This window comes from Salmo salar, chromosome 23 (assembly GCF_965601325.2).
Source record: "Salmo salar chromosome 23, fSalSal1, whole genome shotgun sequence".
NCBI lineage: Eukaryota > Metazoa > Chordata > Actinopteri > Salmoniformes > Salmonidae > Salmo > Salmo salar.
The window spans coordinates 52,295,001-52,317,072 of record NC_138313.1 but is presented as its reverse complement, the minus strand read 5'-3'; the positions used below and the strand labels follow the sequence as shown (position 1 = coordinate 52,317,072).

At 44.9% G+C, this 22,072-nt stretch overlaps 2 protein-coding genes across 2 annotated transcripts in view; one reads left to right on the top strand and one right to left on the bottom strand.

Moving 5' to 3' along the window:
* Positions 1 to 555: 555 nt before the first annotated feature.
* Positions 556 to 16,185, bottom strand: ppcdc (phosphopantothenoylcysteine decarboxylase). Its single transcript, XM_082968223.1, has 5 exons — positions 15,876 to 16,185; positions 15,308 to 15,403; positions 8,684 to 8,812; positions 3,643 to 3,811; positions 556 to 1,814 (listed from the first exon to the last, which is right to left on the bottom strand). Exons 1-5 carry the CDS (start codon positions 16,017 to 16,019, stop codon positions 1,711 to 1,713), a joined length of 642 nt encoding a protein of 213 aa, XP_082824349.1. The 5' UTR covers positions 16,020 to 16,185; the 3' UTR covers positions 556 to 1,710.
* Positions 16,186 to 16,345: 160 nt separating this feature from the next.
* The window catches only part of hacd3 (3-hydroxyacyl-CoA dehydratase 3), a 73,116-nt gene continuing 67,389 nt past the window's right edge, over positions 16,346 to 22,072 (top strand). Inside the window, 2 exon segments of the mRNA NM_001146452.1 lie at positions 16,346 to 16,453; positions 18,687 to 18,729. Of these exon segments, the coding sequence (NP_001139924.1) occupies positions 16,370 to 16,453; positions 18,687 to 18,729 (127 nt within the window). The 5' untranslated portion in view covers positions 16,346 to 16,369.

The window sequence follows — 22,072 nt, the reverse complement described above, 5'->3', positions numbered from 1 at the left end:
CTTGGCAGGAACTAATGGGGATCCATAATAAACCCCAGGAAGAGTAGCTGCTGCCTTGGCAGGAACTAATGGGGATCCATAATAAACCCCAGGAAGAGTAGCTGCTGCCTTGGCAGGAACTAATGGGGATCCATAATAAACCCCAGGAAGAGTAGCTGCTGCCTTGGCAGGAACTAATGGGGATCCATAATAAATACAAATATGTGCAAGACATCATGAAGTCAGCAGATTATCAGGTGTTTTGGAGTTCAGTGTTCAACCCAGTGTCCCAAAAACTGGTTCTCCAATTTAAGGTTGTGGATCTTCCAGCAGGACAATGACCAAAAACACACATCAGAAAAAAAAACCAGGAATGATTCAACAAGAAACACTGGATTGTTCTGGAGTGGCCAGCGATGAGATCAGATCAGAATCACATCCATAACATATGGCAAGAGTCACCACGGGACCTTAGTAAGAAAGATGACATGACATAACAAAGCATGACATAACACTCACATAGCAGCTGGAGCTGCTAATCCAAGTCAGCAAGAATAACCGACACAAATTCCTTGATAATTAAAATACAAACATTTATTGCAAACTCGGGTCTTTTAACATTTGGCTTCAATAAATCAGTTCGTGACATTCAAATGTAATTACATCACAAATAACTTCCGGCAATCTTCATCTGAATGCCTCATCTTCGTGTCAATGGCCCAATCCCAAACGGACCCCTAGACCCTAGTTCCTTCCTCACAGCACCTGGCCCGCCCCTTCCTCACAGCCCCTGGCCCGCCCCTTCCTCACAGCCCCTGGCCCGCCCCTTCCTCACAGCACCTGGCCCGCCCCTTCCTCACAGCACCTGGCCCGCCCCTTCCTCACAGCACCTGGCCCGCCCCTTCCTCACAGCACCTGGCCCGCTCCTTCCTCACAGCACCTGGCCCGCCCCTTCCTCACAGCCCCTGGCCCGCCCCTTCCTCACAGCCCCTGGCCCGCCCCTTCCTCACAGCCCCTGGCCCGCCCCTTCCTCACAGCCCCTGGCCCGCCCCTTCCTCACAGCCCCTGGCCCGCCCCTTTCTCACGGCCCCTGGCCCGCCCCTTCCTCACGGCCCCTGGCCCGCCCCTTTCTCACGGCCCCTGGCCCGCCCCTTCCTCACGGCCCCTGGCCCGCCCCTTCCTCACCGCCCCTGGCCCGCCCCTTCCTCACCGCCCCTGGCCCGCCCCTTCCTCACAGCACCTGGCCCGCCCCTTCCTCACAGCACCTGGCCCGCCCCTTCCTCACAGCACCTGGCCCGCCCCTTCCTCACAGCACCTGGCCCGCTCCTTCCTCACAGCACCTGGCCCGCTCCTTCCTCACAGCACCTGGCCCGCTCCTTCCTCACAGCACCTGGCCCGCTCCTTCCTCACAGCACCTGGCCCGCTCCTTCCTCACAGCACCTGGCCCGCTCCTTCCTCACAGCACCTGGCCCGCTCCTTCCTCACGGCCTCTGGCCCGCTCCTTCCTCACAGCACCTGGCCCGCTCCTTCCTCACAGCACCTGGCCCGCTCCTTCCTCACAGCACCTGGCCCGCTCCTTCCTCACAGCACCTGGCCCGCTCCTTCCTCACAGCACCTGGCCCGCTCCTTCCTCACAGCACCTGGCCCGCTCCTTCCTCACAGCACCTGGCCCGCTCCTTCCTCACAGCACCTGGCCCGCTCCTTCCTCACAGCACCTGGCCCGCTCCTTCCTCACGGCCTCTGGCCCGCTCCTTCCAGGGGAGACTCAGCAGCTTTCTGAATGAACTGTTGCACAACATCTACGATCGTTGACACCTCTGCCATGGCTCCTTTACCTGTAAAGTGACACTCCAAGTTACTCAACAATGTATAAAAACGACCATAGAAACAGGAAAGAGGCACAAAAGGTGAAAGATGTACAGTACATTTAGCTACATAGTCCAGACAGAATACAATAGTATGTTTTATTTAGCAGCGAGGAACGACGACTAACACAAATCAAAATGTGTTTTATAAAAGCCCTTCTTACATCAGCTGATATTCTCAAAGTGCTGTTACAGAAACCCAGCCTAAAACCCCCAAAACAGCAAGCAATGCAGGTGTAGAAGCACGGTGGCTAGGAAAAACTCCCTAGAAAGGCCAGAACCTAGGAAGAAACCTAGAGAGGAACCAGGCTATGAGGGATGGCCAGTCCTCTACTGGCTATACTGGGTAGACCAGAGGAACCAGGCTATGAGGGGTGACCAGTCCTCTACTGGCTGTACCGGGTAGACCAGAGGAACCAGGCTATGAGGGGTGACCAGTCCTCTACTGGCTGTACTGGGTAGACCAGAGGAACCAGGCTATGAGGGGTGGCCAGTCCTCTTCTGGCTGTACTGGGTAGACCAGAGGAACCAGGCTATGAGGGGTGGCTAGGAAAAACTCCCTAGAAAGGCAGGAACCTAGGAAGAAACCTAGAGAGGAACCAGGCTATGAGGGATGGCCAGTCCTCTACTGGCTATACTGGGTAGACCAGAGGAACCAGGCTATGAGGGGTGACCAGTCCTCTACTGGCTGTACCGGGTAGACCAGAGGAACCAGGCTATGAGGGGTGACCAGTCCTCTACTGGCTGTACCGGGTAGACCAGAGGAACCAGGCTATGAGGGGTGACCAGTCCTCTACTGGCTGTACCGGGTAGACCAGAGGAACCAGGCTATGAGGGGTGACCAGTCCTCTACTGGCTGTACTGGGTAGACCAGAGGAACCAGGCTATGAGGGGTGGCCAGTCCTCTTCTGGCTGTACTGGGTAGACCAGAGGAACCAGGCTATGAGGGGTGGCTAGGAAAAACTCCCTAGAAAGGCAGGAACCTAGGAAGAAACCTAGAGAGGAACCAGGCTATGAGGGATGGCCAGTCCTCTACTGGCTATACTGGGTAGACCAGAGGAACCAGGCTATGAGGGGTGACCAGTCCTCTACTGGCTGTACCGGGTAGACCAGAGGAACCAGGCTATGAGGGGTGACCAGTCCTCTACTGGCTGTACTGGGTAGACCAGAGGAACCAGGCTATGAGGGGTGGCCAGTCCTCTTCTGGCTGTACTGGGTAGACCAGAGGAACCAGGCTATGAGGGGTGACCAGTCCTCTACTGGCTGTACTGGGTAGAGAGGAACCAGGCTATGAGGGGTGGCCAGTCCTCTACTGGCTGTACTGGGTAGACCAGAGGAACCAGGCTATGAGGGGTGACCAGTCCTCTACTGGCTGTACTGGGTAGACCAGAGGAACCAGGCTATGAGGGGTGACCAGTCCTCTACTGGCTGTACTGGGTAGACCAGAGGAACCAGGCTCTGAGGGGTGGCCAGTCCTCTTCTGGCTGTACTGGGTAGACCAGAGGAACCAGGCTCTGAGGGGTGGCCAGTCCTCTCTGCATCAGTTACCTGATGTGGAATAGAGTTCCATGTAGTCATGGCTCTATGTAGTACTGTGCTCCTCCCATAGTCTGTTCTGGACTTGGGGACTGTGAATCAAATCAAAATGTATTTATAAAGCCCTTCTTACATCAGCTGATATCTCAAAGTGCTGTACAGAAACCCAGCCTAAAACCCCAAACAGCAAGCAATGCAGGTGTAGAAGCTTCCATTGCATCAATCTAAACATTCCACACGTTATGAGCTAATCGCCACAGACCTTGGTCTCCACAGACCAGTTTCTTGGCGATACAGGGGATCTCAACGTAGCCAAACTCTTTAAGGCTGTCCACCTGGCGAGAGGTGATGGGGTGATGCCACATAGCAGTGTTCATCGCTGGACAGAAGAGTAGAGGACGACTGGTATCCCAGGCACGTACCACGCATGTCTGAAAATAAGTACAGTACATTACAGTAGAGTAGAGTACAGTACATTACAGTAGAGTAGACTACTTTACAGTAGAGTACAGTACATTACAGTAGACTACATTACAGTAGAGTACAGTACATTACAGTAGAGTAGAGTACAGTACAGTACAGTAGAGTAGACTACATTACAGTACAGTAGAGTACATTACAGTAGAGTACAGTACATTACAGTAGAGTAGACTACATTACAGTATAGTAGAGTACATTACAGTATAGTAGAGTACAGTATAGTATAGTAGAGTACATTACAGTACAGTAGAGTACATTACAGTATAGTAGAGTACATTACAGTATAGTAGAGTACATTACAGTACAGTAGAGTACATTACAGTATAGTAGAGTAGACTACATTACAGTATAGTAGAGTACATTACAGTATAGTAGAGTACAGTATAGTAGAGTACAAAAGAGTATAGTAGAGTACAGTATAGTAAATTACAGTATAGCAGAGTACAGTATAGTAAAGTACAGTAGAGTACATTACAGTATAGTAGAGTACATTACAGTATAGTAGAGTACAGTACATTACAGTATAGTAGAGTACAATAGAGTAGAGTACATTACAGTATAGTATAGTACAGTATAGTACAATAGAGTATATTAGAGTGCAATAGAGTATAGTACATTACAGTATAGTATAGTACAGTATAGTACAATAGAGTATATTAGAGTGCAATAGAGTATAGTACAGTAGAGAACAGTATGGTAGTGTTCATAGTAGTGTTCATAGTCATAGTAGTGTTTATAGTAGTGTTCATGGTAGTGTTCATAGTAGTGTTCATAGTCATAGTAGTGTTTATAACAGTGTTCATAGTACTGTTCATAGTTATACTAGTGTTCATGGTAGTGTTCATAGCAGTGTTCATAGTAGTGTTCATAGTCATACTAGTGTTCATAGTAGTGTTCATGGTAGTGTTCATAGTCATAGTAGGGTTCATGGTAGTGTTCATAGTAGTGTTCATGGTAGTGTTCATGGTAGTGTTCATAGCAGTGTTCATAGTAGTGTTCATAGTCATACTAGTGTTCATAGTAGTGTTTATAATAGAGTTCATAGTAGTGTTTATAACAGTGTTCATAGTAGTGTTCATAGTCATACTAGTGTTCATAGTAGTGTTTATAATAGTGTTCATAGTAGTGTTCATAGTCATACTAGTGTTCATAGTAGTGTTCATGGTAGTGTTCATAGTCATACTAGTGTTCATGGTAGTGTTCATGGTAGTGTTCATTGTCATAGTAGTGTTCATGGTCATAGTAGTGTTCATAGTAGTGTTCATGGTCATAGTAGTGTTCATGGTAGTGATCATGATAGTGCTCATGGTAGGGTTCAAAGTAGTGGTCACGGTAGTGCTCATAGTAGGGTTCATTGTAGGGTTCATGGTAGTGTTCATAGTAGTGTTCATGGTAGTGTTCATGGTAGTGTTCATGGTAGTGTTCATGGTAGTGTTCATAGTAGTGGTCACGGTAGTGCTCATGGTAGGGTTCATGGTAGGGTTCATGGTCATAGTAGTGTTCATAGCAGGGTTCATGGTAGTGTTCATAGTAGTGTTCATAGTAGTGTTCATGGTAGTGTTCATAGTAGTGTTCATGGTAGTGTTCATGGTAGTGGTCATAGTAGTGTTCATAGTAGTGTTCATGGTAGTGTTCATGGTAGGGTTCATGGTAGTGTTCATAGTCATACTAGTGTTCATAGTAGTGTTTATAATAGTGTTCAAAGTAGTGTTCATAGTCATACTAGTGTTCATAGTAGTGTTCATAGTCATACTAGTGTTCATAGTGTTCATAGTCATACTAGTGTTCATGGTAGTGTTCATGGTAGTGTTCATTGTCATAGTAGTGTTCATGGTCATAGTAGTGTTCATAGTAGTGTTCATGGTAGTGTTCATGGTAGTGTTCATGGTAGGGTTCATGGTAGTGTTCATAGTCATACTAGTGTTCATAGTAGTGTTTATAATAGTGTTCAAAGTAGTGTTCATAGTCATACTAGTGTTCATAGTAGTGTTCATGGTAGTGTTCATTGTCATAGTAGTGTTCATGGTCATAGTAGTGTTCATAGTAGTGTTCATGGTCATAGTAGTGTTCATAGTAGTGTTCATGGTAGTGTTCATGGTAGGGTTCATGGTAGTGTTCATAGTCATACTAGTGTTCATAGTAGTGTTTATAATAGTGTTCAAAGTAGTGTTCATAGTCATACTAGTGTTCATAGTAGTGTTCATAGTCATACTAGTGTTCATAGTAGTGTTCATAGTCATACTAGTGTTCATGGTAGTGTTCATGGTAGTGTTCATTGTCATAGTAGTGTTCATAGTCATACTAGTGTTCATAGTAGTGTTCATAGTCATACTAGTGTTCATAGTAGTGTTCATAGTCATACTAGTGTTCATGGTAGTGTTCATGGTAGTGTTCATTGTCATAGTAGTGTTCATGGTCATAGTAGTGTTCATAGTAGTGTTCATGGTCATAGTAGTGTTCATGGTAGTGATCATGGTAGTGCTCATGGTAGGGTTCAAAGTAGTGGTCACGGTAGTGCTCATAGTAGGGTTCATTGTAGGGTTCATGGTAGTGTTCATAGTAGTGTTCATAGTAGTGTTCATGGTAGTGTTCATGGTAGTGTTCATAGTAGTGTTCATGGTAGTGTTCATGGTCATAGTAGTGTTCATAGTAGTGTTCATGGTGGCATAGTAGTGTTCATAGTAGTGTTCATGGTCATAGTAGTGTTCATAGTAGTGTTCATAGTAGTGTTCATGGTCATAGTAGTGTTCATAGTAGTGTTCATGGTCATAGTAGTGTTCATAGTAGTGTTCATAGTAGGGTTCATGGTCATAGTAGTGTTCATGGTCATAGTAGTGTTCATAGTAGTGTTCATGGTCATAGTAGTGTTCATAGTAGTGTTCATAGTAGTGTTCATGGTCATAGTAGTGTTCATAGTAGTGTTCATGGTCATAGTAGTGTTCATGGTAGTGATCATGGTAGTGCTCATGGTAGGGTTCAAAGTAGTGGTCACGGTAGTGCTCATAGTAGGGTTCATTGTAGTGTTCATGGTAGTGATCATGGTAGTGCTCATGGTAGGGTTCAAAGTAGTGGTCACGGTAGTGCTCATAGTAGTGTTCATAGTAGTGTTCATGGTAGTGTTCATGGTAGTGTTCATAGTAGTGTTCATGGTAGTGTTCATGGTCATAGTAGTGTTCATAGTAGGGTTCATGGTAGTGTTCATAGTAGTGTTCATAGTAGTGTTCATGGTAGTGCTCATGGTAGTGTTCATGGTCATAGTAGTGTTCATAGTAGGGTTCATAGTAGTGTTCATAGTAGTGTTCATAGTAGTGTTCATGGTCATAGTAGTGTTCATAGTAGTGTTCATGGTCATAGTAGTGTTCATGGTAGTGATCATGGTAGTGCTCATGGTAGGGTTCAAAGTAGTGGTCACGGTAGTGCTCATAGTAGGGTTCATTGTAGGGTTCATGGTAGTGTTCATAGTAGTGGTCATAGTAGTGTTCATAGTAGGGTTCATGGTAGTGTTCATAGTAGTGTTCATAGTAGTGTTCATGGTCATAGTAGTGTTCATAGTAGTGTTCATGGTAGTGCTCATGGTAGTGTTCATGGTAGTGTTCATAGTAGTGGTCACGGTAGTGTTCATGGTAGGGTTCATGGTAGTGTTCATGGTAGTGTTCATGGTCATAGTAGTGTTCATAGCAGGGTTCATGGTAGTGCTCATGGTAGGGTTCATGGTCATAGTAGGGTTCATGGTAGGGTTCATGGTAGTGTTCATGGTAGTGATCATAGCAGGGTTCATGGTAGTGTTCATGGTAGTGTTCATGGTGATAGTAGGGTTCATGGTAGTGTTCATAGTAGTGTTCATGGTAGGGTTCATGGTAGGGTTCATGGTAGGGTTCATGGCAGTGTTCATGGCAGTGTTGATGGTGATAGTAGTGTTCATAGTAGGGTTCATGGTAGTGTTCATGGTGATAGTAGGGTTCATGGTAGTGTTCATGGTAGTGTTCATGGTGATAGTAGGGTTCATGGTAGTGTTCATGGTGATAGTAGGGTTCATGGTAGTGTTCATGGTAGGGTTCATGGTAGGGTTCATGGCATGACAGAACAGTAGAGGAGGACTGGTGTTCCAGGCACCACACACATCTTTCCTTTTCTAACTACAGAGGATCCATTTCCTGTTGACAGGGCAGTCTGTCTAGCTACGGAGGAGGATCCATTTCCTGTTGACAGGGCAGTCTGTCTAACTACGGAGGAGGATCCATTTCCTGTTGACAGGGCAGTCTGTCTAGCTACGGAGGATCCATTTCCTGTTGACAGGGCAGTCTGTCTAACTACGGAGGAGGATCCATTTCCTGTTGACAGGGCAGTCTGTCTAGCTACGGAGGAGGATCCATTTCCTGTTGACAGGGCAGTCTGTCTAGCTACGGAGGATCCATTTCCTGTTGACAGGGCAGTCTGTCTAACTACGGAGGAGGATCCATTTCCTGTTGACAGGGGAGTCTGTCTAACTACGGAGGAGGATCCATTTCCTGTTGACAGGGCAGTCTGTCTAACTACGGAAGAGGATCCATTTCCTGTTGACAGGGCAGTCTGTCTAACTACGGAGGAGGATCCATTTCCTGTTGACAGGGCAGTCTGTCTAACTACGGAGGAGGATCCATTTCCTGTTGACAGGGCAGTCTGTCTAACTACGGAGGAGGATCCATTTCCTGTTGACAGGGCAGTCTGTCTAACTACGGAGGAGGATCCATTTCCTGTTGACAGGGCAGTCTGTCTAACTACGGAGGAGGATCCATTTCCTGTTGACAGGGCAGTCTAACTACGGAGGAGGATCCAGATCTCACCAGTAAGTTGTCACAGATGCCGCTGGAGATCTTGCCCAGTGTGTTGGCGTCCAGAGGGGCGATAAGGAAGAGGTTAGCCCAGCGTCTCAGCTCTATGTGCAGGACAGGGTCAGAACGCTGGCGCCACAGCTATGGGACAAATAGGAACACAATCAACACATTATCAGATTCAGTTATCACATCTAGGTCCACAGCTGAGGAAGTGGAATAGTATTCAGATACCGGATCACATCTAGGTTCACAGCTGAGGAAGTGGAATAGTATTCAGGTACAGGATCACATCTAGGTCCACAGCTGAGGAAGTGGAATAGTATTCAGATACCGGATCACATCTAGGTCCACAGCTGAGGAAGTGGAATAGTATTCAGATAGAGGATCACATATAGGTTCACAGCTGAGAAAGTGGAATAGTATTCAGATACAGGATCACATCTAGGTCCACAGCTGAGAAAGAGGGAATAGTATTCAGATACAGGATCACATCTAGGTCCACAGCTGAGGAAGTGGAATAGTATTCAGATATCACATATAGGTCCACAGCTGAGGAAGTGGAATAGTATTCAGATATCACATCTAGGTTCACAGCTGAGGAAGAGGAATAGTATTCAGATATCACATATAGGTCCACAGCTGAGGAAGTGGAATAGTATTCAGATATCACATATAGGTCCACAGCTGAGGAAGTGGAATAGTATTCAGATATCACATATAGGTCCACAGCTGAGGAAGTGGAATAGTATTCAGATATCACATCTAGGTTCACAGCTGAGGAAGAGGAATAGTATTCAGATACAGGATCACATCTAGGTCCACAGCTGAGGAAGTGGAATAGTATTCAGATATCACATATAGGTCCACAGCTGAGGAAGTGGAATAGTATTCAGATACAGGATCACATCTAGGACCACAGCTGAGAAAGAGGGAATAGTATTCAAATACAGGATCACATCTAGGTCCACAGCTGAGGAAGTGGAATAGTATTCAGGTACAGGATCACATCTAGGTCCACAGCTGAGAAAGAGGGAATAGTATTCAGATACAGGATCACATCTAGGTCCACAGCTGAGGAAGTGGAATAGTATTCAGATACAGGATCACATCTAGGTCCACAGGCGTTTCTAGGATTCACACGGTGAAGATAATTTCTGCATATTTAGGGTCTGAGAAGATTGTTTCTATTTTATAAAAACATTTCATGCAATGCAACATAATTTACACGACTGGAGACTTTAGTCTCAGACAGATTAGAAAGTCTTCTCTTTTCAGCAGTAGCCACTTGTTTTCCAAAAAACAGTGTTTATCCAGTGATTGAATATATATATAAATATTACAAAAGGTCTGTTTTAGGTGTTGTTCACTGACAGACTCAACTCGGCTGTTAGATTGCCTACTTAATCAGGAGTTTTTCAAGTTGTATGTACAGGATCACATGGTTTACACCGTCCAACCAAATGCTGAATGCAGGTTCCTTCTGGACAATGCAACGACAATAAGACATACAAGATAAGAATAACGACAGTAAGTAAATGTCAGTAGAATAGACATTTAGCATCAGTACAATACAGGAAGACATAATTTATAGTCCAATATTTACACGTGTATTGGAGATGGGGGGAGGGGGAAAGTGTATAATAAACTGAGTAGTATTTAGCGATCATAATAAGACTCTGGTAGCCGCAGTTGTGATGTGTGTGTGTGTGTGTGTGTGTGTGTGTGTGTGTGTGTGTGTGTGTGTGTGTGTGTGTGTGTGTGTGTGTGTGTGTGTGTGTGTAGCATGAATATACTGTACACTGACTATACCAAACATTAGGAACACCTTCCTAATATTGACTTGCAAACCAGCCCCCACCTCCCAACCTCTTTTGTCCTCAGAACAGCCTGAATTCTTCGGGGCGTGGACTCTACAAGGTGTCGTAAATGTCCCACAGGGATGCTGGACAAGGTTGACTCCAATGCTTCCCACAGTTGTGTCAAATTGTCTGGTTGTCCTTTTGGTGAACATGAACTGATTTCTATACTAGTGAACATAAACTCATTAAACTGAATGCTAAGAGTGTGCAAAGCTGTCATCGAGGCAAAGGGTGGCTACTTTGAAGAATTTCAAATATAAAATATATTTTGATTTGTTTAACACTTTTTTTTTGGTTCGTACATGATTCCATATGTGTTATTTGATAGTTTTGATGTCTTCACTATTATTATACAATGTAGAAAAATAGTTTTAAAAAATAAAGAAAAACCCTGGATTGAGTTTTGACTGGTATTGTATATAGTATACTGGTGCACCTCCTGCTCAGTTATGTGAAATACAGTAGTGATCCTTAATTAGGCCCTAATCTAATTCAGTCATTTCACTTGACTGATTTCCTTATAAGAACTGTAACTGTAAAATCGTTGAAATTATATTTTTGTTCAGTATATATATACACATTTTCAAATACTGGTTCACAACACAAAGGCAATCTCTTTATGTTGTGTTGTCTCTCGTGTTGTGAGTTTTCTATATATATATATATATTTTAATCCCAGCCCCCGTAGGAGGCCTGTTCCCTTCTGGTAGGTCGTCATTGTAAATAAGAATTTGTTCTTAACTGACTTGCCTAGTTAAATAGAGGTTAAATATAATTGTTTTATTTTTTATTATTAAATAGGGACGTGCCTTATGTCTATGATTTAAACAGACCGACAATTACCTGTCCTGTTCAGAGTCAGGGCTGTCCCCGCTAAAGCACCGTCAGGGCTGGGCGATATATTAAATTCATTTGATTCATTTCAATTTATGTTTTCGCACGAAATTCCAAATGCTTGTACTTTTTTTTTGGGGGGGGGGGGGGGGGGGGGGGTTCTCGTCTCCTTCAACTCCTCTTGCAATGTGTTCACCTCCCCATTTACACCAGAGATCTGTATATAACGAAGAGATGCACGTCTCTGCCTTAACAATAGGAGTCGTTGTCCCAAAAGGCGGGGAAGGGAAGACGACACGTTTAAAGTCAATCCGACGTCTGCATTTTTACGGTGATATGGCCTCTGCAGAAGTCAGGGCATTCATTTTATTTAATTATTTATTTTTTTAAATGATTATTATTATTATTTTTTTTTAACAGTAACATGCAAAACATAAACATAATAGCCAGAGGGATTCCAAAGAAGTGAGGGGAAAAAAAGAATAAAAATAAAACTATTCCACATTATATCAAATCAAATACAGACATATAGCGAATACATTTTTTGTTACATTTTGTTTTGTATGCGTTTTAAAGACTCTAAATAGTTTTCCTAATCCTTGCACTTCGCTGAGCTGTGCAGAGCTGTTGTCAAGGAAGTTGTCAAGGAAGTGAGTTTGTGTTTATTTAGGACCTCCCGCCCCCTCACCTACCATCAACCAATCATGTCAATGCGGAGCTATATAGAGCCTTCCGCACTTGTTACAACATTTGAGATGCGCACAGCGAGTTCAATTTGTCCTCTGCGTACATCCGGAGGCTTCGCCATTGTGTCACATCATCCATATCCGACAAACATTTTCGGATCAAGAATAAATGGCCTCTTAAGGTCCAAAATAAACTCATAGCAACGCACTGGGCTTATTTTGGACATATTTTTTTTATAGAGAGTTAAACTTCTCGCTTCCTCCTCTATGTTTTACACACACACCAAGCCCCTTGTCCCTCACGCTAACAATGCTGAGAGATCACATCTTCCTCCCTGACGAGCGCTTTCAACTCGTTATGTAGGTTTGGTCCAACAGAATCGGTCACAAACACAGTGAGACATTATTTCAGTCTAATAGAAGATAAGTTCCCTTTTACCCAGCGATGCCCATTAAAAGTGGACAGACTAACATGCTTTTCAAACAGTTGGAGACAGAAGGATGTGTTAATAACAATTCAACTGTTTGAAATGCAGTGTATTTGACCTTTAAAATTGCACAGCAACTTTTATTTAAAAGGGAGAAAAAAATTAAATAAAATGGAGATACCATATTATCGTGAATCATAAATGTGAAAAGAATTTAGATGCTATTTAGGCCATATCGCCATTCATCCAGCTATATTGATCGCAGGACAGGAAGTTAGCGGGCTAACCCATACTGTGTGGCTAATTAGCGTTGGAGACTAGCTTAGCGTTGGAGGCTAGCTTAGCGTCGGAGGCTAGCTTAGCGTCGGAGGCTAGCTTAGCGTCGGAGGCTAGCTTTTGCGTCGGAGGCTAGCTTTTGCGTCGGAGGCTAGCTAGCTTAGTCTGTCACCTCCCTCGAAGTCTTCACAGCTCTCCCTTGGCTCTCCCCAGGATCCTACCTGCCAACCCCACCGAGTTCTACCAGCCAACCCCACCGAGTCCTACCAGCCAACCCCAGGTTCCTACCTGCCAACCCCACCGAGTCCTACCAGCCAACCCCAGGTTCCTACCTGCCAACCCCACCGAGTCCGACCAGCCAACCCCACCGAGTCCTACCAGCCAACCCCAGGATCCTACCTGCCAACCCCACCGAGTCCTACCAGCCAACCCCAGGTTCCTACCTGCCAACCCCACCGAGTCCGACCAGCCAACCCCCACCGAGTCCGACCAGCCAACCCCCACCGAGTCCGACCAGCCAACCCCACCGAGTCCGACCTGCCAACCCCACCGAGTCCGACCAGCCAACCCCCACCGAGTCCGACCAGCCAACCCCACCGAGTCCTACCTGCCAACCCCACCGAGTCCTACCTGCCAACCCCACCGAGTCCTACCAGCCAACCCCACCGAGTCCTACCAACCAACCCCAGGTTCCTACCTGCCAACCCCACCAAGTCCGACCAGCCAAACCCACCGAGTCCTACCAGCCAACCCCAGGATCCTACCTGCCAACCCCACCGAGTCCTACCAGCCAACCCCAGGTTCCTACCTGCCAACCCCACAGAGTCCTACCAGCCAACCCCACCGAGTCCTACCAGCCAACCCCACCGAGTCCTACCAGCCAACCCCAGGTTCCTACCTGCCAACCCCACCGAGTCCTACCAGCCAACCCCAGGTTCCTACCTGCCAACCCCACTGAGTCCTACCAGCCAACCCCACCGAGTCCTACCAGCCAACCCCAGGTTCCTACCTGCCAACCCCACCGAGTCCTACCAGCCAACCCCAGGTTCCTACCTGCCAACCCCAGGTTCCTACCTGCCAACCCCACCGAGTCCTACCAGCCAACCCCACCGAGTCCTACCAGCCAACCCCACCGAGTCCTACCAGCCAACCCCAGGTTCCTACCTGCCAACCCCAGGTTCCTACCTGCCAACCCCAACGAGTCCTACCAGCCAACCCCACCGAGTCCGACCAGCCAACCCCACCGAGTCCTACCAGCCAACCCCACCGAGTCCGACCAGCCAACCCCACCGAGTCCGACCAGCCAACCCCAGATTCCTACCTGCCAAACCCAGATTACTACTTGCCTAACTACAGACGGATTAGTCTTCTCTTTTCAGCAACAGACATTTGATTTCCAAACTGTATTTTTACCGCAATTAGATTTGGAAATATAGGACCAGTAAAGAATACAGTATATATATATATTTTATTGTCACGTATACCGGATAGGTACATGTGTTGTTTTACAGGGTCAAACATAGTAGTACGTCGCAACTAGAGCAATTTGGATTGAGTGCCTTGCTCAAGGGAACATCGGACAGATTTCTCACCTTGTCGGCTAAGGTATTCGAACCAGCGACCTTTCGGTTAACGCTTTAACCCCTAGGCTACCTGCCCCAATAACCCCTAGGCTACCTGCCCCAATAACCCCTAGGCTACCTGCCCCAATAACCCCTAGGCTACCTGCCCCAATAACCCCTAGGCTACCTGCCCCAATAACCCCTAGGCTACCTGCCCCAATAACCCCTAGGCTACCTGCCCCAATTAACCCCTAGGCTACCTGCCCCAATTAACCCCTAGGCTACCTGCCCCAATAACCCCTAGGCTACCTGCCCCAATAACCCCTAGGCAACCTGCCCCAATAACCCCTAGGCTACCTGCCCCAATAACCCCTAGGCAACCTGCCCCAATAACCCCTAGACTACCTGCCCCAATAACCCCTAGGCTACCTGCCCCAATAACCCCTAGGCTACCTGCCCCAATAACCCCTAGGCTACCTGCCCCAATAACCCCTAGGCTACCTGCCCCAATAACCCCTAGGCAACCTGCCCCAATAACCCATAGGCTACCTGCCCCAATAACCCCTAGACTACCTGCCCCAATAACCCCTAGGCTACCTGCCCCAATAACCCCTAGGCTACCTGCCCCAATAACCCCTAGGCTACCTGCCCCAATAACCCCTAGGCTACCTGCCCCAATAACCCCTAGGCTACCTGCCCCAATAACCCCTAGGCAACCTGCAGGCCAGGCAACTACAAGTCAATTATAACTCTACATGACTAAACCCTGTGTCTGAGGTTTTCACTAGATGGTATACTGCTTATGTCAAGAATGGACTTTTCATAGCAGGTTAGGAGACTTTAGGCAGCAGGTTAGGATAATTAGGATAAGGTTAGTAAAAGGATTAGGATTAGCTAAAATGCAACAACAAACAAACAAAAACTTTGGATGTCAATTTGACCTAAACTCTATCTTATCTAGACAGGACATGTGTTTTGAGGAACAAACCTCCCACTCATTTGCGTCGCTGTAGACTCTGACAGCCACCTCGGCAGGGTTGTAGAAGTGCATGGCGTGTTCTGTCGTGACAACACGCACATCCACCTGCAAAACGGGCACAGGAAGATAAAGGATGATTATCTAAATAAACAAGGTTAATGCTGATACGCCCTTTGCAGAGTGGTCAAGGTTTTTTTTTTAGGGATACAGTTAAATCAACCTAGCTTCATTTTCTGCTGAAACCCGGATGTGGGAGCATAATGCTGTTATGACCTGATATTAGAAGGGTAACTTCGTGACTGCACCTCTAGGATATGTAAATAATCCTTTTTTTGGAGGGGGGGGGGGGGGGGATTCCCCCGTCAGTTTCTGTTAGTTGCATAATAACCCCTCTTGATAATACAACGTGTTGGTTTGATACAAGGTGAACGTCGTCCTCCAGCGGTATGACCCTGCATGTGCAGGTCACAGAGAGCAACGTTTGACACCATACTTGTTTTGAGTAACGCTAATGCTCATGAATCCAAAAATATAGCTAGCAGGAAATACATCCCAGTTAGATAACCTGTCTACTTACCCCGGGTAACTCTAGAAGCTGGGAGACCAACAGAGGCACTTTGAGAGCTGCCACACTACCCGTGACCCCGACCAACACACGAAATGTACCACACGAGTCTAACAAATCACATTTCGGAGACGTTACGGGTGATTCCGCCTGCATATTAGCTGGAAAACGACCACTACTACAACAAAAACAACTTCAACACGTTATTAGGAGCATACTGTTTGCCGAGAATACGCAAAATATCACCAACTTTTATCCTCTATAAACTTCGCTTGATGCAGCTTCCGTAAACATCGGTACCACGTGACCCACGGTGACTGGTGAACGAGCACGTCACTCCGCAACGTACATTTCGTGAGCGCGCACGCTGGTTCTATAGAATATTCTGGCTCTTCCGCAACGAGAGACACACCGTCCGGTCGGTGGGGTGTATGGGGAAGGGGGAGCATGTTATTGTAGGGTTTTCATGCTTTCGTGAATTGTGCTGATATTTTCAAACAGGTGCGATGCAGCAGACGCTGACTCCCCACGTTTACTGGGCTCAGAGGCACGAGGACATCTACCTGCGAGTGGAGCTGATTGACGCGCAGGTGAGTGGAGAGAGAGGACCTGTAAACCCCCCATTTGAGGCAATAAATAAACCGCTCACAAACATACTGGGGTTTTATCTTGCGCGCTATATTCATCACCACGTTTTACAATGCTACTCCGAAGTTCATATTGGATCGACCTTTAACATGAGGACGTAGACCTAATGTGACTGAGTAGGCTATCATTGCATAATAGAATAGAATAGAATAGAAATACAATTGTATGCTTGTGTTTCTGAGAATGATGTATCCATAATAACTGAGTCACTATAATGTATCTATAATAACTGAGTCAATGTGATGTATCTATAATAACTGAGTCACTATAATAACGGAGTCACTATAATGTATCTATAATAACTGAGTCACTATAATGTATCTATAATAACTGAGTCACTGTGATGTATCCATAATAACTGAGTCACTATAATGTATCCATAATAACTGAGTCACTATAATGTATCTATAATAACTGAGTCACTATAATGTATCCATAATAACTGAGTCACTATAATGTATCTATAATAACTGAGTCACTATAATGTATCCATAATAACTGAGTCACTGTGATGTATCTATAATAACTGAGTCACTATAATGTATCTATAATAACTGAGTCACTATAATGTATCTATAATAACTGAGTCACTGTGATGTATCTATAATAACTAAAGTCACTGTGATGTATCTATAATAACTGAGTCACTATAATGTATCTATAATAACTGAGTCACTATAATGTATCTATAATAACTGAGTCACTATAATGTATCTATAATAACTGAGTCAATGTGATGTATCTATAATAACTAAAGTCACTATAATGTATCTATAATAACTGAGTCACTATAATGTATCTATAATAACTGAGTCACTATAATGTATCTATAATAACTGAGTCACTATAATGTATCCATAATAACTGAGTCACTATAATGTATCTATAATAACTGAGTCACTATAATGTATCCATAATAACTGAGTCACTATAATGTATCCATAATAACTGAGTCACTATAATGTATCTATAATAACTGAGTCACTATAATGTATCTATAATAACTGAGTCACTATAATGTATCTATAATAACTGAGTCACTATAATGTATCTATAATAACTGAGTCAATGTGATGTATCCATTACACATTCACTAATTGATTAATTAATGAATGTTTAGAAGGTTGTTAATAACCATCAGACGTAGATGGACAGATCGTTCCAAAACTCATATCCAGAGATGCTTCAGCTGTGTGACTGGCAGACAGGCTTCTTCAGAGTGGCTAGCAGGCTTCTTCAGAGTGGCTAGCAGGCTTCTTCAGAGAGGCTAGCAGGCTTCTTCAGAGTGGCTAGCAGGCTTCTTCAGAGTGGCTAGCAGGCTTCTTCAGAGTGGCTAGCAAGCTTCTTCAGAGTGGCTGCCAGGCTTCTTCAGAGAGGCTAGCAGGCTTCTTCAGAGTGGCTAGCAGGCTTCTTCAGAGTGGCTAGCAAGCTTCTTCAGAGTGGCTAGCAGGCTTCTTCAGAGTGGCTAGCAAGCTTCTTCAGAGTGGCTAGCAGGCTTCTTCAGAGTGGCTAGCAGGCTTCTTCAGAGTGGCTAGCAGGCTTCTTCAGAGTGGCTAGCAAGCTTCTTCAGAGAGGCTGCCAGGCTTCTTCAGAGAGGCTAGCAGGCTTCTTCAGAGTGGCTAGCAGGCTTCTTCAGAGTGGCTAGCAGGCTTCTTCAGAGTGGCTAGCAGGCTTCTTCAGAGAGGCTAGCAGGCTTCTTCAGAGTGGCTAGCAGGCTTCTTCAGAGTGGCTAGCAGGCTTCTTCAGAGTGGCTAGCAAGCTTCTTCAGAGAGGCTAGCAGGCTTCTTCAGAGGTGGTAAATAACATCAGTATTGTCTACATCTTATGTTCATAGAGATGGTGGTTGAAGATAGTGTTCCAACATAGCAAGACTTCCTCTTCACAGATAGACTAGGGGCTGATAACGAGTCCTGGCTGGTTTAATTTGCCTCGACTTGTAAACGCAATGAAACTAAGAACACAAACCAGTTGCCTAATATTACTGCATTTGAAAAGTACAATTTGCATGCTCTCCTTTGCAAAAAGGATTCACCCAAAGAGAGTTCAAGTATCAGCTCTTTGGTAGAGTCTAAAGAGGAGCAACTTTAAATCATGATGTTGTCTGTATTCACTTTGGTAGAGTGTAAAGAGGAGCACCTCATAATGTTGTCTGTACTGTCTTCTCTTCTCTTGCAGAATCTTGACATCGGCGTGCATGATAATGTCCTCCAATTCAGGGGTACGTATTCTATATTACAGTATTATCAACTAGAAGACTCATTAACCTACCATTAGGGTCGTGGCTTTGAAGACTCATTAACCTACCATTAGAGCGTGGCTTTGAAGACTCATTAACCTACCATGGCTTTGAAGACTCATTAACCTACCATTAGGGCGTGGCTTTGAAGACTCATTAACCTACCATTAGAGCGTGGCTTTGAAGACTCATTAAGCTACCATGGCTTTGAAGACTCATTAACCTACCATTAGAGCGTGGCTTTGAAGACTCATTAACCTACCATGGCTTTGAAGACTCATTAACCTACCATTAGAGCATGGCTTTGAAGACTCATTCACCTACCATGGCTTTGAAGTCTCATTAACCTACCATTAGAGCATGGCTTTGAAGACTCATTAATCTACCATTAGAGCGTGGCTTTGAAGACTCATTAACCTACCATTAGAGCGTGGCTTTGAAGACTCATTAACCTACCATTAGAGCGTGGCTTTGAAGACTCATTAACCTACCATGGCTTTGAAGACTCATTAACCTACCATGGCTTTGAAGACTCATTAATCTACCATTAGAGTGTGGCTTTGAAGACTCATTAACCTACCATTAGAGCATGGCTTTGAAGACTCATCCACCTACCATGGCTTTGAAGACTCATTAACCTACCATTAGAGCGTGGCTTTGAAGTCTCATTAACCTACCATTAGAGCATGGCTTTGAAGACTCATTAACCTACCATTAGAGCGTGGCTTTGAAGACTCATCCACCTACCATTAGAGCATGGCTTTGAAGACTCATTAACCTACCATTAGAGCGTGGCTTTGAAGACTCATTAACCTACCATTAGAGCGTGGCTTTGAAGACTCATCCACCTACCATGGCTTTGAAGACTCATTAACCTACCATTAGAGCGTGGCTTTGAAGTCTCATTAACCTACCATTAGAGCATGGCTTTGAAGACTCATTAACCTACCATTAGAGCGTGGCTTTGAAGACTCATCCACCTACCATTAGAGCATGGCTTTGAAGTCTCATTAACCTACCATTAGAGCATGGCTTTGAAGTCTCATTAACCTACCATTAGAGCATGGCTTTGAAGTCTCATTAACCTACCATTAGAGCGTGGCTTTGAAGTCTCATTAACCTACCATTAGAGCATGGCTTTGAAGTCTCATTAACCTACCATTAGAGCGTGGCTTTGAAGTCTCATTAACCTACCCTTAGAGCATGGCTTTGAAGTCTCATTTAACCTACCATTAGAGCGTGGCTTTGAAGACTCATTCACCTACCATGGCTTTGAAGACTCATTAACCTACCATTAGAGCGTGGCTTTGAAGACTCATCCACCTACCATGGCTTTGAAGACTCATTAACCTACCATTAGAGCGTGGCTTTGAAGACTCATTAACCTACCATTAGAGCGTGGCTTTGAAGACTCATTCACCTACCATTAGAGCGTGGCTTTGAAGTCTCATTAACCTACCATTAGAGCGTGACTTTGAAGACTCATTAACCTACCATTAGAGCGTGGCTTTGAAGTCTCATCCACCTACCATTAGAGCATGGCTTTGAAGTCTCATTAACCTACCATTAGAGCGTGGCTTTGAAGTCTCATTAACCTACCATTAGAGCATGGCTTTGAAGTCTCATTAACCTACCATTAGAGCGTGGCTTTGAAGTCTCATTAACCTACCATTAGAGCATGGCTTTGAAGTCTCATTAACCTACCATTAGAGCATGGCTTTGAAGTCTCATTAACCTACCATTAGAGCGTGGCTTTGAAGACTCATCCACCTACCATTAGAGCGTGGCTTTGAAGTCTCATTAACCTACCATTAGAGCATGGCTTTGAAGTCTCATTAACCTACCATTAGAGCATGGCTTTGAAGTCTCATTAACCTACCATTAGAGCGTGGCTTTGAAGTCTCATTAACCTACCATTAGAGCATGGCTTTGAAGTCTCATTAACCTACCATTAGAGCGTGGCTTTGAAGACTCATCCACCTACCATTAGAGCGTGGCTTTGAAGTCTCATTAACCTACCATTAGAGCATGGCTTTGAAGTCTCATTAACCTACCATTAGAGCATGGCTTTGAAGTCTCATTAACCTACCATTAGAGCATGGCTTTGAAGTCTCATTAACCTACCATGGCTTTGAAGTCTCATTAACCTACCATGGCTTTGAAGTCTCATTAACCTACCATTAGAGCGTGGCTTTGAAGTCTCATTAACCTACCATTAGAGCATGGCTTTGAAGTCTCATTAACCTACCATTAGAGCATGGCTTTGAAGACTCATTCACCTACCATGGCTTTGAAGTCTCATTAACCTACCATTAGAGCATGGCTTTGAAGACTCATTCACCTACCATGGCTTTGAAGTCTCATTAACCTACCATGGCTTTGAAGTCTCATTAACCTACCATTAGAGCATGGCTTTGAAGACTCATTAACCTACCATTAGAGCGTGGCTTTGAAGACTCATTAACCTACCATTAGAGCATGGCTTTGAAGACTCATTAACCTACCATTAGAGCGTGGCTTTGAAGACTCATTAACCTACCATTAGAGCATGGCTTTGAAGTCTCATTAACCTACCATTAGAGCGTGGCTTTGAAGACTCATTAACCTACCATTAGAGCGTGGCTTTGAAGACTCATTAACCTACCATTAGAGCGTGGCTTTGAAGACTCATTAACCTACCATTAGAGCATGGCTTTGAAGTCTCATTAACCTACCATGGCTTTGAAGACTCATTAACCTACCATTAGAGCGTGGCTTTGAAGTCTCATTAACCTACCATTAGAGCATGGCTTTGAAGTCTCATTAACCTACCATTAGAGCGTGGCTTTGAAGTCTCATTAACCTACCATTAGAGCATGGCTTTGAAGTCTCATTAACCTACCATTAGAGCATGGCTTTGAAGTCTCATTAACCTACCATGGCTTTGAAGACTCATTAACCTACCATGGCTTTGAAGTCTCATTAACCTACCATTAGAGCATGGCTTTGAAGTCTCATTAACCTACCATTAGAGCATGGCTTTGAAGTCTCATTAACCTACCATGGCTTTGAAGTCTCATTAACCTACCATTAGAGCATGGCTTTGAAGACTCATTAACCTACCATTAGAGCGTGGCTTTGAAGTCTCATGAACCTACCATTAGAGCATGGCTTTGAAGTCTCATTAACCTACCATTAGAGCGTGGCTTTGAAGTCTCATTAACCTACCATTAGAGCGTGGCTTTGAAGTCTCATTAACCTACCATTAGAGCGTGGCTTTGAAGTCTCATTAACCTACCATTAGAGCGTGGCTTTGAAGTCTCATTAACCTACCATTAGAGCGTGG

Coding starts and splice junctions, on each gene's coding strand:
- ppcdc (XM_082968223.1), bottom strand. CDS start 16,019: ATGCAGGCGGAATCACCCGTAACGTCTCCGAAATGTGATTTGTTAGAC. Junction 15,404..15,875: donor AGCTTCTAGAGTTACCCGGG/GTAAGTAGACAG, acceptor CCCGTTTTGCAG/GTGGATGTGCGTGTTGTCAC. Junction 1,815..3,642: donor ACTGGTCTGTGGAGACCAAG/GTCTGTGGCGAT, acceptor GTCACTTTACAG/GTAAAGGAGCCATGGCAGAG.